A 16,156-nucleotide genomic window follows, 5' to 3' on the forward strand; every position below is an offset into this window, starting at 1 on the left:
AATCCATCTTCACTTCAACCAACCATCACATTTAACCCGCTTACCATAACAACCACTCAATACTCACAATGTTCAAGCGTCTGGTCACCGTCGCCCCCCGCGTCGGCGCTGCGGCACCCCGTGCTCTCGGTCCCCTCTCGGCCCTTCAGTCCGCCCAGCCTATCCAGCGTCGTGTCCCAGTCCCCGCCACCTCCCAGCGAAGAGGATACCACGAGAAGGTCCTTGATCACTACAACAACCCCCGCAACGTTGGCTCTTTCAAGAAAAACGACAGTGATGTTGGTACCGGTCTCGTTGGTGCCCCCGCTTGCGGCGATGTCATGAAGCTCCAGATCCGCGTCAACAAGGAAACCGGCCGCATTGATGATGTTGTGTTCAAGACCTTCGGCTGTGGAAGTGCTATTGCTTCCTCAAGCTACCTGACCGAGCTGGTCCGCGGCATGTCCCTTGATGAGGCTGGCAAGATTAAGAACACCGATGTGGCGAAGGAGCTTTGCCTCCCTCCCGTTAAGCGTATGTTTCCTTATCCTCAATAAACTTCAGCTATGGGATCGGTCGACTAACTCGTCTCTTCTTCTAGTGCACTGCTCAATGCTTGCTGAGGATGCCATCAAGTCCGCCATCTCCGATTACTACACCAAGAACCCAAAGGCCAAGACCACTGATCTGTCCGGGACTGGTGCCCCCATCCCCGATGTGACCGCTACTGCTGGTAGCCCTGCCGCCGCGGTATAAATTGATTATTAACGGAGGGATCCGGGTTCCGGGAATGAAATACCCCGGGAAGCAACGTTCGTTTCTTTTTTTTAATGAGATGTGATTACCCAAGAGCGTTGTGAAACAAGCACAATCCTTTGATCGAGCGATACCGGATTCCCGAATAAGTTTCGATATGACTTGATCACCGAGACTGAGAATGTCCGTCGGTGACGGCAAATTTCAAACAAATACGCGTCATTTGTTTGCTGTACAGATTTTCCTTTTGCCTACTTTTCTTTGCATGTTTGAATCATCTTTTCTCTCCTCTTTTTTCTGGCGGCGCCTCGATATCTGGGATCCTCGATCGATACTATTCTTCAAAAGCGATGGTGCCTTGATAGTTTCAATGAAACCATGAAAACAGAATTTACGTGCCTGATAATCATCGGTAGATATCTCAAAAGAAAACATAATATCTTATCTAGGTCTATCAACAAATCTATCTATACAGACCGCTGAAGTAGAACAAACAGCAGCAGGCAACAAGCCATGCAAGAAAGAGACCTCGAGAACAATCTCAAGATGAAGGAAAGAAAACGCCGTCGCTAGATGCACAGAATGATCAAGACATCCGTGCTCTGAAAGCAAAACCCAAACCCGAAATCCAGGGATATCTATATACAAAACAACAGACAAGATCACAAACACAGGTTTGATTCTTACCCGGTTCGCAAACCGAATCGGCTTTTCAGGCTCAGAGCTGTTTCATAAACAGATAGCTTCACCTCAACACGCAGGTAACCCATCCAGGCGGAGAGGAAGCGGAAGAAATTCGCAAAGACACCACCGGAATCCCGGATCGTCTCCATTTGCTCCTCGAAGACGGTGCGGGTGGCGTAGCGAGCTAGAATGAGGAATGTGCGCATCGGACCCTGGCGGGTGTGCAAGTTTTCGTCGAGACTGCGAGCTATGCGGTTGTTAGTGAGGGTCAATATGTGGATAAGGTAAAAAATTCATACTAAGGTCGTTTGTCTTAAGGATGAGAAGGATGATTCGCGGGACCTGGCCCAGCAATATCACCAACTGCTGCAGCATACCCTCGCCCAGTGCGTTGGAGATCTCCTTCTTCTCCTCGGCAGTACGAGAAGAGACAACGTTCTGCTTCGTTAGTACGGAGTAGTCTCGACCGGTGATGGCGCTGGCAAAGAGCGGGAACTGCTCATCCGTAACGCCGGCCACTTTGTGGGCGTATTCACGCATACGCGGAACATCTGCATCGATAACGGCCAACCAGAGCTTGGCGTAGTTACGGCGCAGCTCACGTGGGATGTTGCGATATAAGCCGTGGTCATACAAGATGATGTCGAAGTTTGGGTGGCTGCGGTTGGGGTTGGGGCGAATGGCAACGTTACCGCCGTGCGGGTCGCAGTGGAGCGGAGCATTGTCGCCGAAGATCATTTCGTTGAAGATGTGGGCAAAGGCAGCGGAGACTTCGTCGCGGTCGATGTTGTTTGCGTCGAGGAATGCAACGTCGTCAGGACGGCGGCCAGCGATGTACTCCATGACAAGGATACGCGGTTGTGACCAGATGACTGTGAATATTAGCACTGGGGGATCTACCATTTGGTGAAGGTTCGTTTACCTTCAGGAATAACCAACGGAGCATCAGAGTGTTTCTTGAAATACTCGCTGGCTAAAGTGGCATTCTGAGCTTCCATACGGAAATCCAGTTCAATCGGTAGGGACTCATCCATCTCTTTAGACAACCACTCCAGATCATAGTCCGGGAAGAAGCGCTTAAGCATGGCAAATGTGAATCGGTTCAGCGCAAGGTCCAGAGGCACCCACTCAGCCAGTGCCGGGTGCTGGACCTTGACAGCGACTTTCTGGCCGGTTTCTCTTAGAGTGGCAATGTGCACCTGGGCAAGCGATGCAGCACCAGTAGGCACCGGATCAAACGAGCTGAACAGCTCATCGATTGTCTGGCCGGTATCCTGAACAAACATCGCCTCGACTGACTCGATAGAAGACACCGGGCACTTGTCCTGGAGCGGAATAAAGGTTTCAGTCCATTCGATCGGGAGGAGGTAGCTCATGCTGCTGATATGCTGGCCCAACTTGATGAAAATAGATCCGTTCTTCTCAAGTACACGGAGCGTGCGCTCGGCGCATCGCTTGTGGCATGCGCGGATGTTGGCATCACGTTCTTCGGGGGAAGGGAATTCTTTTTTCAGGGTAACACGGTAACTGCGGTTCAATTCTGCGTTAGTGGACTCACTCTTGTGAGGGTGTGGCCAGGAAGCCCAAGGGGTACCCACTCGTTAATACAGACAGCCAATGTGCTGACCACACGACCACTTCGTCCCGCCGCGTAGTATGCATGCTTGATCTCGTGAGAGTAGACCACCCCACCCACACCGAGAAGACCCAGAGCAATCAAGTATACAAGTGCTTTCCGCGACTTAGGCGGCTTAACTTTCGGACCATTGTTCTGATGTGTCTCCGCGGACAAGAGGGGCGAGGCTCTCGTGGCGAAAGAGCGCCTGGACCAGGCTACCCCCGAGATCGATTCACATGGCCGAGGTCTCCATGACTGGGCGGTAAATTTGCAAGGCGAGAAAGTCGTGCGCAATGAGCTTGTCAGACTGGTAGCGCTAGAAATCGAGGCTGTTGATGTTCGAACTACTGGCGCGAGGCTGGACAGGGTCCGCAGCGGCGGGCGAAATGCGGCGCTCATTCCGACCATGTGCCGTCTGGCGAGAGCAGATATCTGAGAACGAATTGCAGGAAGCGCCTGGTTTACACCATGTTCCTGCTAGGTATTGTATCAGAGAGATTTTTTAGGACGGTTCTCGCCGCCAATCAATTCCCGATCTCGGGCCGACCACACGTGATTGTGATTCAACCGACGTCATCACCTTGGGATTTAATTGTCACAACTCTTTTCAAAGAGGGTTTTCTAATTCTTAGTTAGTTTATTAGGAGGAATAGTGGTGAGGATACATCTAAGGCTACGTACCTATGCACATAAGACATGATAATATATGTACAACATTTGAACATTTGAAGAGCCATGTAATGTATAAATGAGGGCTCCTACTGCAATGTGACCTAGGTACAAACAGTCTTCAAGTCCACACATGATGATCTGAACGCATATGCAGGTATTTCTGGATTCCTTTGAGAGACAATCTTAATTTTGACTTGCAATGTATTGACTTGGTAATAAATAATTACGTCTGTTGAGATGTATGTAGTGGGGTCTATATGTAGCATCCAGTGCCATCATAGAGCAACAGAGGAAAACAAGACGTTTAAACTGACGTATCATCCTGGAGCCTACCCCCCTCTCCGATTTCATGACGCCAGTTTTTAAAAGCAGAATACAAAAGAAAATAATCATTGACAATGGCAACAGGTAATCAACATTAGCTTTTACAGACCAAGTTATGTCCATTCGGAATCGGCAGCCGTCTGACGACGGCGTCGAGGAATCACTGAAGGTCGACGGCTGAGAGAGCTGGGCGCTTTTCCATCCTCGTCTTGCAGGGTGTCAATGTAAGAAAGCCGGTTGGACATCCCCCGTGGGATACGGGGTCGTGCTGCGGCTGCACTGCCATTAACTGCAGAGCCAATGGAGGATGCATTGCCGTCTCGACTGCCAGGCCGTAGAGCAAGGGATGAAGTACTCAGGGCATTGCGTGGATGGCGAGGGGTTTCACGACCATCAAAATATCCCCTTGGCTGACTTGTGCGGTTTGCCTGAGGAGTTGAGGGTGTGGAGCTAGAAAATGGATTGGGTGGAGTTGTTGAGAGACTTTTCCTGCGGCTGACTGGTCTGCGTTTGCCGACAGCGAAAGCATCACTCCGCTCATTAGATTGAATGAGTTTGCCTGCCATATCTCGGACGAGAATGGCGGGATCATTTTCAAGCTCGCGAATGGCATCCAGTAGGCCATAGGTAGCAATTAGACCACCTTGCTGCTCACTTGAATCGCAGATAGTCGATATGATACGCAAGATATTCAACCGAACGGCAGCCTTGTTGTGGTGAAGTTTTTCTCCTAGTCTTGTGAACAGATCCGGCCGAGCAAATGTTGATGCTACTGGAGGGCTCAATCGAAGAAGTTTTTGTAGGGGGTCGAGAATATTCTCGAATGCGTTTGCCTTGGTAAGGGTCAAGCATCGTACGATAGCGTCGGTAAAGGCGTTCCTATCCGGACGAGTGTCTAACAGATGCTCCTCAACCTTGGCAGTCTCTTCTTGTAACCATGTGAAAATGGCATCGAGCGCAGTCACTTGCCAGTATGGATCCTCAAGTAGTGAGATATAAAAGGCCAGACCCTTATTGCGCCACAACTCTCGACGGCCAACCTTGCCGGACTGTGCCATATCGCAAAGAATGGGCAAAGCAAATTCTTTCAAGGGCCTCTCAGTATTGACAATCTTCTGGAGCAACGGAACGATGCCATTTAAAGCAGCATCCTCCTGTCTGGACTTGTTCAGACGGCACATGTTGTAGATGGTGTTGAGGATTTGGTTCGAAACCTCTCGGAAATGCCCCCTCTTCATAGTTGACCGAAGCAATTCAGTTAGGACATCAATTGCATTTGAATTCTGGAGTGAGTCCAGGGTAGTCGAAAGCATGGAGAGGTTCTTGATGAACTTCAACATTGTGATCTGGTGAATAGGAGACATCCGTCTTAATTCCTTCAGAACCCTGTGCAGCACTGTTCGCTCTGAAACCATCTCTTTGACATGGTTCTCGGCCTGCGAGAAGATGAAGAAGATGTTGGCAATGCGGCCTTCAATGATCTCCGCCAGCTCGCCTTCCTCGTCCAAAACACGGCTGAGGACGAGCGAAAGGGGATCCAGAACAGAGTTGCGCGACAGGATTCTGCAGAAGTCGTTTTTCGGAGTTGAGCCCTGCGAATGGTTAATTTCATTCTCAAAAATATCGTGGTCAGTTTATTCACCTGCAACTCAAATACGCTCCAAATTCCATTCACGCCAATCAATACAAGATCGCGCTCATCCTCGTAATCATCCTCCAAAAACTCAACTAAAACATTGAGTCCACCAGCGCTAACAAACATTTGAAGTGTAAGGGTAGATGTTTGATACATTTGTTGCACAAAGGCTGCAGCTTCTAGACGAATTTCGCGCGGGTACTTCTTGGATGCAAACTCATTTATAATGGGAATGCCGCCAACGAAGCACAAATTCTCCTGGACCTCATAGTCATTGTAGATTATGGCATTGACAACGCGGAGCAGACAGATGACGATATCTCGTCGGCGGCATGTGTCGAGGATCTCTAGAATTGGCAGCATTCCATGAGCGCTGATGATGATATTCTTGGTCTCTGGCAGGTCACAGAAATCCGTAAGGAGTTGCTCTGAGATATCTGCCAGGACTTCTTCATCTTGTGAAGTCTTCAAAGAGCCGACCAATCCCTCAACTTGATTTCGGAGTCGTGCGTACTTGTCACGCGCAATATTAGCCTCTAGGTCCATTTCATCGAATCCTTCTTCCAGTTGAGCAAATGGATCGTCATCGTCATCTTGATCCCCTAACCACGAATTATTGGACAATTTCGAGTTGAGCATCAGAGTGCTACGATCCGAGCTATCGTCACGTTCCTCGGTATCCAAGCCCACTTGTTCGGCTCCGAGAATATCGGAGAAATCCTCATCAGTCTCATTTTCAGCAAACTTGTGGATCTCAATTGTGGACCGGTCGCGCTTCACAGAGAGCTGCTTTCGCAACTGAGGATGTTGACCACTCCGGCCATCATGGAACGCATTATATCCATTTTCATGCACCGGAGAAGCAGGGTCATCGTCTTCAAGAATGAGACCAAGTTTGCGATCGAGAACGTCCTCGTTGGCCATGATGAGATCGGTGTAATCCTCTACAGAATTTTCCTTGTAAAGATTAGCCGGACGTGCCCGCCTCATTGGTGGCACCGGATTCTGTGTCAAAATGGGGACATTGTGGAGAGCGGAGGCCGAAGGCTTGCTTGCTTGGTTTCGGGTAGGGATGCTGGATTTGGAAGGCTCAGCTGCCGAAGGCTTGGATGAATAAGGCCGTATTGTCTGTAGAGCATCATTTTCCGATAAAGACATCGTGGCATCTTCGAATTCGTCAAAGCTGTCATCGGGTCTCAACATTGTGCCATCAAGCGACGCAAAGGCCTTAAGTCGTTCGGAGGAAAGCATCCCGCCAAAATTATCATGAGGTCGAAGGTGAGGTAGCTGCAATGCACTAGGAGATATCGCGGTTGCAAAGTCGTTATCCCAATTGTCATCTTCAGCGGACTCCGGGGAACGGAACCGATCAGTAGCTTTGGTGGCAGTCGGAGAGGGCAAGGTGTCCACGAGAGAATTTCGCTGTGTCGACAAGGGCCCTACACCGTGTTCAAACTTATTACTCTTTCTCGAGGTACCTGCACCAGGAGACCGCAGGGCCTCGTTCCATTCCTGCACACTTTTTACAGCCTCTTCGTACTCTGTGAATTTCTTTGGTACGACGGAATCTGTTCGGCGAGCATTGACGATCCAAGGGTGTTTGAGTAATTTTTTTGCCGAGACACGCAGATTAGGATCCTTCTGGAAGCATTGCATCAAAAAGTCTTTCACGGCCTATATACTGTCAGTGCTGTACACATCTCAACCCGAAGGAAAGACATACCGGTGAGGCACCTTGAGGAAGTGGAGGATGGTCATCATTGACAATGCGAAACAATGCCGGCATGGGCTGTAGGTTGTGATATGGAGGTTTCCCTTCAAGAAGCTCAATGACTGTGCATCCCAAACTCCAGATATCCGAGGCTGTAGTGGCTCCCGAGAGTTCAATGACTTCGGGTGCCATCCAGTACGGAGTACCAACCACGCTCGACTCACTCGGGCCAGTCGTCCTGCTAGCCACACCAAAGTCTGCAAGTTTGACGAGGCCTTCTTTGGTAGTTAGGATATTGGCGCCCTTGATATCACGATGGATTACCCCTTGTTCATGCAGGTACAGCAGGCCGTGTAGCACCTGAGACATATACAAGCCAACCAAATTTTCCGGGAAACGACCAAAATTCTTTGCGATGGAGTGCAGGGAGCCATTCTCACAGTATCTAGAGATATCATTAATTCCTCGATTCCCCAGAATTCGACTGTCATTCGCGGTACGTACTCGAGGATGATATTCAAAGTTTCAGCAGACTTCACAAATCCCTGGTACTTGACAATATTCGCGTGCTGTCATTTTGTCAACATAAGTTCCTTGATCCGAACGTGGGCCGTCTCACATCAAGGTTTTTCAGCAGGTCGATTTCCAGCTGAGTCGTCTCGTATTAGCAAATCGCCATTTATATGCAGAGTTGATAAACCATACCATGATAACACGCAACTCGCTCTTGGGGAGGTCCGTCAGCTTGATTTGCTTCACAGCGACTGTCTCTCCAGTATTCCAATTCAACGCGCGATAGACTGATCCAAAGGCTCCTTTCCCCAAGCAGTCGCCCAATTGCTGTAGAAACCTAGTCAGCACCTGTTCAGCTTCATGATGCGCCTGCGGCGCATCTAGGAGGGTTCATACGAAGTCCTTTAGCTCCGCCACATCCTTGGCCGATGACTTCGTGACTTTCTCCTCTCTTGGTTTCTCTTCTCGCTTGGCTGGGCTGGTGCCGATTCGTGCTAATCGCGGCTTAATCGGCGTGCCGGGGGTCCTAGAGGGGGTGAGGGGGCGTGACCCCTCATTCCCTTCGCCGGAACGAGATACCATGACAGATCAGACCAATATTCTCTAGGGTCTAGTACGGAAGATTCGATTCGATCGGTCTCGGAATGTGGTTTCAGGTAGACGGGGTGGGGTGAAAGCTAAGGAAAAAGGCAGGAGCCGAGGGCGACACTCAGGGTTCATGTCCGCAGGTTCTAGAGAATTCAAATTGTTAACTTGTCTGAATCAATCCGATCGCAAACGAGATAGGGGGAAGGGTGTTGGCCGTATGCAGGTGTTGGGAGAGGGTCTCACCAAGCGACCATCACAGGAGGGAAGCTCTGTCGCGCCGTTTTGGTGGACTTAGGGCCGACGCGCATTCAAAAGGACGGATATCGATAAGAATAATGACTCGAATCTACTCCAGACCAGAGCGACAACAATCAGACCATCCAAGGGTGTTTGGAGCGTTGGTGTGTAAATTGGTGATTGTTTTGAACTTTCCTTCTCCACAGGCCGCTCGCCGCATCATGCGGCTGTGCTCGACTGCCCGCCGATCAGCCCTACGCCACTCTATAAGTGTATATTGAACAACTTTTAGGATTTGAGTGTAGTTATTTGATCAATTTAATACCAGAAGGAACATTATTTACATTGCTATACCAAAATTGGTACCTAGGTGGATACCTTGGCACCGATCCATGGATATATAGACGCCCAAACCAAAGACTGAGGGTATCATCTTTGTGCTCGAAGCAACCGGTGCACATCAGAAATCAAGTACAAGCTGCCTGCAATAACAAGTGGTCCATCTTGAGCTACTTCACTAGCCCATTTTATCGCAGGGATAAGATCTCCTTCAAAGCTGGCCACCTGACCAATCTCAGGAATAGACTGGATAGTCGATGCAAGTTCCCGGGCATTAGTGGGGGCCACCCAAGGCATTCCATCCACAGGCCCGAACTCGGCTGTTGCGACATTGTCTCCAGGTCGAATTATGGAGCGGAAAACTCCAGCCAAGTCCTTTCCACTCGAAGCTGCAACAACCCAAGTCACGCTTCCAGACTGGGGTCGTAGTTTGCGGTCAACATACTTCCCCAGGACATCGGCCGATTGAGGGTTGTGGGCACCATCGAGGAGAGCAGGTTCTTCACGGCCAACAAGAGATTGGAGACTGATGTTTTCCAAGCGACCCGGCCACTTCACGTTAGCGAGATGTGGAACGAGGGAAAAGGCGTCGGCTGCAGGGCGGATCGAAGCTAAAGCAAGGCGCAATGCCGTTACGGCACAGCACATATTTTCTTGCTGGTGAGGTTCTAGATCTAGCTTCCGGAATAGCTGCGCAAGTGGTGGGAGTTGCTCCTCTACCTTGTCTGGAGAGACAAATGTTGATTCGATACCCAGCTCCTGGATGCGGGCAGACAAGGCCGTCAGCACCGCTAACTCGTTGGTGTTATCAATAACACACGGAACTCCCGATTTGAGAATACCAGCTTTTTCTCGGGCGATCTCTTCGATTGTTGAGCCCAAAAATGCCTGGTGATCCATTCCAATCTTAGCAATGACCGAGACCAACACATTGCCCAGTATATTCGTCGCATCTAGGCGGCCACCCATGCCCACTTCGACAACACCGACCTCAACCTGTTCATGGTTGAATATCTCAAATGCTGTTGCTGTCAAGAGCTCGAACTCGGATGCCCCAATCCCTAAGCGCTGGTCTCGTAGTTTAACCTGGTCTTCGATCTGTCGAAAGAGAGATTCTTGAACGACTCGTTCATCAATTGTAATGCAATCCCATCGGTCGATCAGGTGGGGGGAGGTAAAGCGACCACATCGGACACCCTCAGTTGAGAGCAAGTGGGAAAGATAGGAGCTGATCGAGCCTTTGCCGTTCGTCCCCGCAATGTGGATGGCCTTCCATGTGAGCGGCGTCTGTTGGAGAAGACGCGAAACGCGACTTAGCCCTAACTCAATCATTCCTCTGAATTATGCTGGAAGTCAAATAGATCAATTGGCATGATCTAGGAAAGAGTTCACGGCGTCATTGTTTTATGGCTATCGTTCCATCCCTAACTCCGCAATGGAGAGCGGAGACCGATAAAAAGATATCCTCACGTGACAACCCAGCCATCCGGCAGAAAAACGCAATCTTCCCCCTTCCGATAGGACTCCATCCCCAATCTCCACTAACTCCTGTGTTCCGGGGTCGCGTCCACATCGTACTTAAAAGTTGCTTTTCATTCCCCCTTTCTGTCGTTCGTTGAATTATTTTGTCACGAAAACGAAAATGGGTATCCCGTGAGTCAACCTGCTTTACTCGAGGTCGCATGCGCCACCTCGCCACCTAGTCGCCGTTGACTGACATGATTTTAGGTTATGGCGCGAGCCGCCAAAGTCGGACACCCTCAAGTCTCGCATTGAGATGGATCCCTCTGTATCTGCACGATCTGCAATCCGTCGTCAGGCTTCGGTTCGTCCCTCGCGCCATGGCGCTCGGGCGCGTGGTGCTGCTACTGGTGTCTTATCCTCCTTCCACTCTCAAATCCTCGATGAAATCCAGCGCGGTATAAGTGAGCCCCAGATTGGGGTACGCTCTCCTGTTCTGAACCTAGGAATTAGTGAGGATGGGTTAGATCTTGACGCGACTCGCCGCGAAGCTTTCGGCCGGAACAACGCGCGCTCGCAACCAAACCGCGGCCCAGACCCTTTGGCCCGACGTGCTAGAACGGCCCGGGATCAAGCCCTTTTGTCCGATCTTCTCAGTCGCACTGATTCTCAATCTCGAAATAACGAGCGCCGTGCCAGCCCTTCTCTGACCCCAAACTTCGCGCCTGCCTCCCTATACCGCACCACTATCTCCCCCTACCTATCTTCAGATGGTATTCGTCTTCCCCCTCTCCCTCCTCTCCGCCGCACCGATAGTCGGAACCACGATTCAGCATCCTTTATCCCCTCATCTCTGCTACGAGACTATCGCAATGGCACTGTGTCGAGCAGATCAAATCGAGACTCTACCATGGATGGGCTTGGTGATCGTCAGCGAAGCGTGAGCCCAGATGGAGAGCGTGAGTACGATGCATGGGAAACTCTGCTCTCTACTCTCGCACCAGATGCCAATCTCCCCTCCACTACCACATCCTTTTCATCGACCACTGCCCCTACCACCGATGCCTCCCTGAACAATACTTCCCGATACTCCGCTGCTTCCCAAACACTGCCACCTGTCCACATGGCCTTAGATCCTTATCCGGACCATCTTCACCCCTGTGACCTGAGCTCGTCAGACGATGAGGATACCCCTGTTAGCTACCACCGCATTACTGCCCCGTCAGGTCTTCCGATTTCGCTTCGTCGCTCTGCCGGGCTTCCCTCGACGACGAGCAGCCACCCGCCCATCCCTAGCATATCCTTCTCCATATCCGACTCCGGCGATACCGATCTTCAGCAAATGCAGGCCATTCTGGATCGACTTGCCCGTCGCGAGGATATCCCCGACGGCTGGTGGGCAGGTGCTGGTCTGTCGCGCAACATGGGCCGCGGCCTCAGTACCGGCGCAAACCCCCACAACGACAACGAAGGCACCGAATAATTCACTGACCCGGCTACATATTGCATGACAAGTATCTATTATGATGATTTTATCTGGTGTTTCCTTGGTGTATTACTGGCGTTTCATAGGTGTTTTCCTGTTGGTCTTTCATTCCCCTGTGAGGTTTCTTTCCAAATCAGGATTTGTTTTATTATGGCGTTAGATTTCTGGCAGCTCCGCTGGTTTATTATGGCCCTTCACATGGTTGACCGTGCTTTGACCCGTCGAAGCTACACATTTTGCCACGCAGAGACTCATGCACCTGAATACCACTTCACCCTGCATCCACATTTCATGATGACCTTCGATTGTGTCTGTTCTCACCCACCAACCGCGCACGGCCCAATGCAGCCCGAGAAGTAAATCATGCATGTTGTCATAAGCACCTTAAAAATATTAGCCAAGTACCAGATGCTCTGTATGTTGCTATTTCTAATCTAGTTTCTTCAGTTTCGTACGTTTTCGACACAAATGGTCGAATTGTTTGTTATAGATCAATGGTTTGTGACGTATTTTAGGCCTCGGAGCAGTCCCCACCGGCTCAGTCATAGACAGCCCCGCCAACCCGTTATCGCGGGATTGTGTAGCATTCTCGACGACAACCAACACCTGTACAGCGTACATATTCAGGCCATTTTACCCCTCGATACTTTGACATCACCTGATACCCCGATATATTTTACATATCTCAGGAATTGCTACAAAGCGCGGTCCTTCACGAGCATCCATCACACATCACGCGACACGAATCACCCTGGCAATCGCGCCGAGCACCCCGGCAAGATACCAATATCTCCCTATAGCGAAAGTTCATTTTTCCTATAAAACATTGATAGGCGATCCCACTGCATCATGAATCCACAGGTGGAGCACTTGGTCAAAAAGACCTGGGGTAAGTGGACTGCCCATCCAACCTCAACCCCTGTTAGCCCCAGTCTAGCCCATTGGCCCAATCCAATTCGCCCCAGAGCTGTACCTGAGCTATCCCTGAACAAGAAACAAAAAACTTCATGCTCATCTGCTAACCTTCTCAGCCAAATTCTGCTCAACCCCCGAAGACGCCCGCTTAATGATCGCCGTCAGCGGCATCCCAGGCTCCGGCAAGACAGCCCTCGCCAACATGATGACCCAACAAATCAACAAGATCTACGGCCAAGAAAACCCCAACTCAACACCAATCGCCACTGCCATCCCAATGGACGGCTACCACCTCACTCGCGCCCAGCTATCCGCAATGTCAGACCCCGACTACGCATTCGCGCGCCGCGGCGCAGCATTCACCTTTGACGGAGAGAAATTCCTGGCACTCGTACAAGACTTGCGGAGACCGTTGACGCCATCCTCAATGACGCTGTACGCTCCAAGCTTCGATCATGCAATTAAGGATCCTGTTGATGATGATATACCGATCCCGGCGTCTTGTCGGGTGATCTTCTTCGAAGGGAATTATTTAAGTTTAGATAAGGGGCCGTGGAATGTGGCCGCGGGGTTGATGGATGAGTTATGGTTTGTGGATGTCGATTTTGAGATTGCGAGATCTAGGTTGGTTAAAAGGCATGTCAAGGCGGGGATTGCAGAGAATGAGGCGGCGGCTGATAAGAGGGTGAGAGAGAATGATTTGGTTAATGGGAAGGAGATTGTGGATTGTAGGTTGCCGATTCAGGAGATGATTTCGAGCATTTATGATCCTACGTGGGAAAAGTCATAGTTGATTTTAGTCCTAGAGAGATTGGGGGGCATTATGCATTGCGCCGTGATAGATAAATGTTGCATAGAGCTTGCATAGAGTGACTAATGTGACCTGACGATTTTCATTATGAAGCCTGTTCGATGTCTTGATTTGATAGACCTACATATACTCATGGATATCGGTGCATCGGAATTGAGGCGTGGGATTTGATTATATATTGACGTTTTTACATTGTTATTAACTAAGGAGTAGAGGCTAAAATAGCTAATATTGTCATAGAGAAGATTTCATGTTTGAGCGTCATCCTACAACGAAATCAGACATGCTAAGGTTCCAGGGCGCTGATTTATTCCTATCTGGATCGGAGGGTGGGATATTATTGACATTAATCTTGATCACAAGATGTTTTCTCCATTGCGAAATCATGAGGAAATAATAGAGTGTTACAGCTTATCTCTAGACGTACCTGCATTCTGTGAAGAACAATTCAAGCTGACTGGGGCCAAGGGTCTTGAGTCCCTGACGCTAGTCGATTCTAGGTTTAGTGGTGTTAGGCCGTGGGGGAGGAGTGATACGCTAGTATGGCTGAGACAGTAACAAACGAGTATTTTGCTAACAAATGTGTTAATCTGGAAAACTTTTACATTACCATACAATCAGGGACTGTCAATCAACTTCCTAGTTGAGCAGGGCGAAACTGCAGTAGCGGCGCCCACTCTGGTCACTCCTCAGACCCTGATTCCCACCCTGAGTCCTTTCCACTTCGAGATCCGCTTTTATCCCTCCTTCGTCACTCTTTGTCTTTGACTTGAACACTCGTTTTACCGAGTCACTCTTTCGTTACCCACAGTCTTTACTACATACTACATACTACACCTACTCCAACCAAACAGATTCGCTGCGCGATCTCTCCAACGAAACAACTCTCACTTACAGTTTCAATTTGTACCTTAATCTTCCTTCATCATGCAGTTCAAATCGACTATCGCACTGGCCTTTGTGGCCCTCGCCAGCATCGTTGCCGCCTCGACCCCTGCTTGTATCATTTCTGTTATGGGGTAAGAGACCAATGGTGATATGCCGACTGGTAGGATGCTGACTGTCCACAGCGACACCGCCAACCCCGACGACTTGAAGACTATCTGCGGTTCTAAGACGATCCAGTCTACCATCGAAAGCAAGTGCGGCAACAATGCTCAGGCCGGCCTGAAGTTCTTCTGCAACACCTGCAAGAGTGCCGGATACACAGTTGGTAAGACTCCACATGGATTGCGATTTGCGATGTCTATACAAAACTTGAGCTGATGTTGATCTACAGTAACCTCCTCTAATACTGCCGGCACTGCCACCGCTACTGGCGCTACTGGTACCGCTACTGGTTTCGCAACTGCTGTTTCCACCTCCGGCTCTAAGACTACTGGCGCTTCGACCTCTGGCTCTGGCTCTGCTAGTGCCTCTGGATCTGCGTCCGGTAGCGCTTCAGCCTTTCCCTCGCCCTCCACCGCTGGCGCTGCGGGCGGCCAACACCTCTCGAGCACCGCCTTCGTTGCCGCCATGTTCTTCGGTGCTGCCGCAATTCTGTGAGAGTTCTGATAGTACACGGTTTATCGCTTCTGCGGTGTGACCCTTTTACATGTATTGATAGATAATTTGGCTTTGATACGCTCTGTTCGATTTGTTCTCAGTTGCCTTTACAATGGGTGATTTCGAAAATGTTGAATGTCTTGCTGCCCTATGTGACTTTGTATCGAGTTCCCACACCGCTTGTCATTTAAATTGTCAAATCCGAATGCTTTGCTGTTCTCATTCCACCCGTTGCCCCAAGACGCGCTAAAGGCTGCAGGTTCAGCTGTAAGGAGGTGGCACGAAGGGACGGTGTATATATACATATGTCCTCGCTGTGGCCACAATTTGACGATCAACAATGCGGATGGTCAAGTAGATGTAGCCTGAGTGGCATTGGAGTTGCCTGAGCCCGGAATGCTAGTCTCCGCTCGGTCACTTCATTGCCGATGCCATGCGCGTAGTCCGAGTATCGGATGGAGCGACACGTACTCACGTGACCATCACGATCCATGATTCGGGTTTTCTAAATGGGCCATTTCTTTCCTATAACGGGTTAGTCTGGTAAATCCAGTACGTTGAAATTTACAATGTCAATCTAGAGCTCTTCCCTTCAAAAGTATTCCAGACCGGGGAAAAAGGTATCACTCGGATATCTCCCCTGTAAACCTTTCGGATACGACAGATCTACCAGAGAAGTTGAATGAGTGGAATTCGGAAGTTAAAAGCCACATTATGTAGCTAGAGAGTAAATCGGACACAAAACCTCCTAGCATAACCATATGAAGTATATATGGATCCAGAAAAGCTCACAAAGAATGTTTCACTATACTACAGTGAGATCTTATGCTTTTTACAGTAGCTGCTGCCTAGCTGCTGCCTAGTAGATGCCTAATAAACTC

At 49.8% G+C, this 16,156-nt stretch overlaps 7 protein-coding genes across 7 annotated transcripts; 4 read left to right on the plus strand and 3 right to left on the minus strand.

Annotated features, from left to right (window-relative positions):
• Nucleotides 1–68: 68 nt before the first annotated feature.
• Nucleotides 69–735, plus strand: N7520_010609 (iron-sulfur cluster assembly scaffold protein; the record flags this gene model as incomplete). Its single annotated transcript, XM_057144542.1, has 2 exons — nucleotides 69–513; nucleotides 581–735. 2 exons carry the CDS (start codon nucleotides 69–71, stop codon nucleotides 733–735), a joined length of 600 nt encoding a protein of 199 aa, XP_056990296.1.
• Nucleotides 736–1,418: 683 nt separating this feature from the next.
• N7520_010610 (ABC1 kinase family protein) lies at nucleotides 1,419–3,436 on the minus strand (the record flags this gene model as incomplete). Its single annotated transcript, XM_057144543.1, has 4 exons — nucleotides 1,419–1,666; nucleotides 1,797–2,291; nucleotides 2,342–2,946; nucleotides 3,018–3,436. 4 exons carry the CDS (start codon nucleotides 3,434–3,436, stop codon nucleotides 1,419–1,421), a joined length of 1,767 nt encoding a protein of 588 aa, XP_056990297.1.
• A 710-nt stretch (nucleotides 3,437–4,146) lies between these two features.
• N7520_010611 (serine/threonine-protein kinase) lies at nucleotides 4,147–8,475 on the minus strand (the record flags this gene model as incomplete). Its single annotated transcript, XM_057144544.1, has 7 exons — nucleotides 4,147–5,625; nucleotides 5,676–7,343; nucleotides 7,393–7,825; nucleotides 7,885–7,949; nucleotides 8,000–8,029; nucleotides 8,086–8,220; nucleotides 8,290–8,475. The coding sequence occupies 7 exons, from the start codon at nucleotides 8,473–8,475 to the stop codon at nucleotides 4,147–4,149; spliced, it is 3,996 nt and encodes a 1,331-aa protein (XP_056990298.1).
• Nucleotides 8,476–9,147: 672 nt separating this feature from the next.
• Nucleotides 9,148–10,389, minus strand: N7520_010612 (dihydrofolate synthase; the record flags this gene model as incomplete). Its single annotated transcript, XM_057144545.1, has 1 exon — nucleotides 9,148–10,389. One exon carries the CDS (start codon nucleotides 10,387–10,389, stop codon nucleotides 9,148–9,150), a length of 1,242 nt encoding a protein of 413 aa, XP_056990299.1.
• Nucleotides 10,390–10,699: 310 nt separating this feature from the next.
• Nucleotides 10,700–12,001, plus strand: N7520_010613 (uncharacterized protein; the record flags this gene model as incomplete). The annotated part of the gene is made up of 2 exons (XM_057144546.1): nucleotides 10,700–10,710; nucleotides 10,786–12,001. 2 exons carry the CDS (start codon nucleotides 10,700–10,702, stop codon nucleotides 11,999–12,001), a joined length of 1,227 nt encoding a protein of 408 aa, XP_056990300.1.
• An 852-nt stretch (nucleotides 12,002–12,853) lies between these two features.
• N7520_010614 (kinase-related protein) lies at nucleotides 12,854–13,709 on the plus strand (the record flags this gene model as incomplete). The annotated part of the gene is made up of 2 exons (XM_057144547.1): nucleotides 12,854–12,893; nucleotides 13,036–13,709. 2 exons carry the CDS (start codon nucleotides 12,854–12,856, stop codon nucleotides 13,707–13,709), a joined length of 714 nt encoding a protein of 237 aa, XP_056990301.1.
• Nucleotides 13,710–14,657: 948 nt separating this feature from the next.
• Nucleotides 14,658–15,275, plus strand: N7520_010615 (putative GPI anchored cell wall protein; the record flags this gene model as incomplete). The annotated part of the gene is made up of 3 exons (XM_057144548.1): nucleotides 14,658–14,749; nucleotides 14,801–14,943; nucleotides 15,010–15,275. The coding sequence occupies 3 exons, from the start codon at nucleotides 14,658–14,660 to the stop codon at nucleotides 15,273–15,275; spliced, it is 501 nt and encodes a 166-aa protein (XP_056990302.1).
• Between the last annotated feature and the right edge of the window lie 881 nt (nucleotides 15,276–16,156).

The sequence above is a fragment of the Penicillium odoratum genome, assembly GCF_028828045.1.
Source record: "Penicillium odoratum strain IBT 22623 chromosome Unknown utg000008l_segment0_segment0, whole genome shotgun sequence".
NCBI lineage: Eukaryota > Fungi > Ascomycota > Eurotiomycetes > Eurotiales > Aspergillaceae > Penicillium > Penicillium odoratum.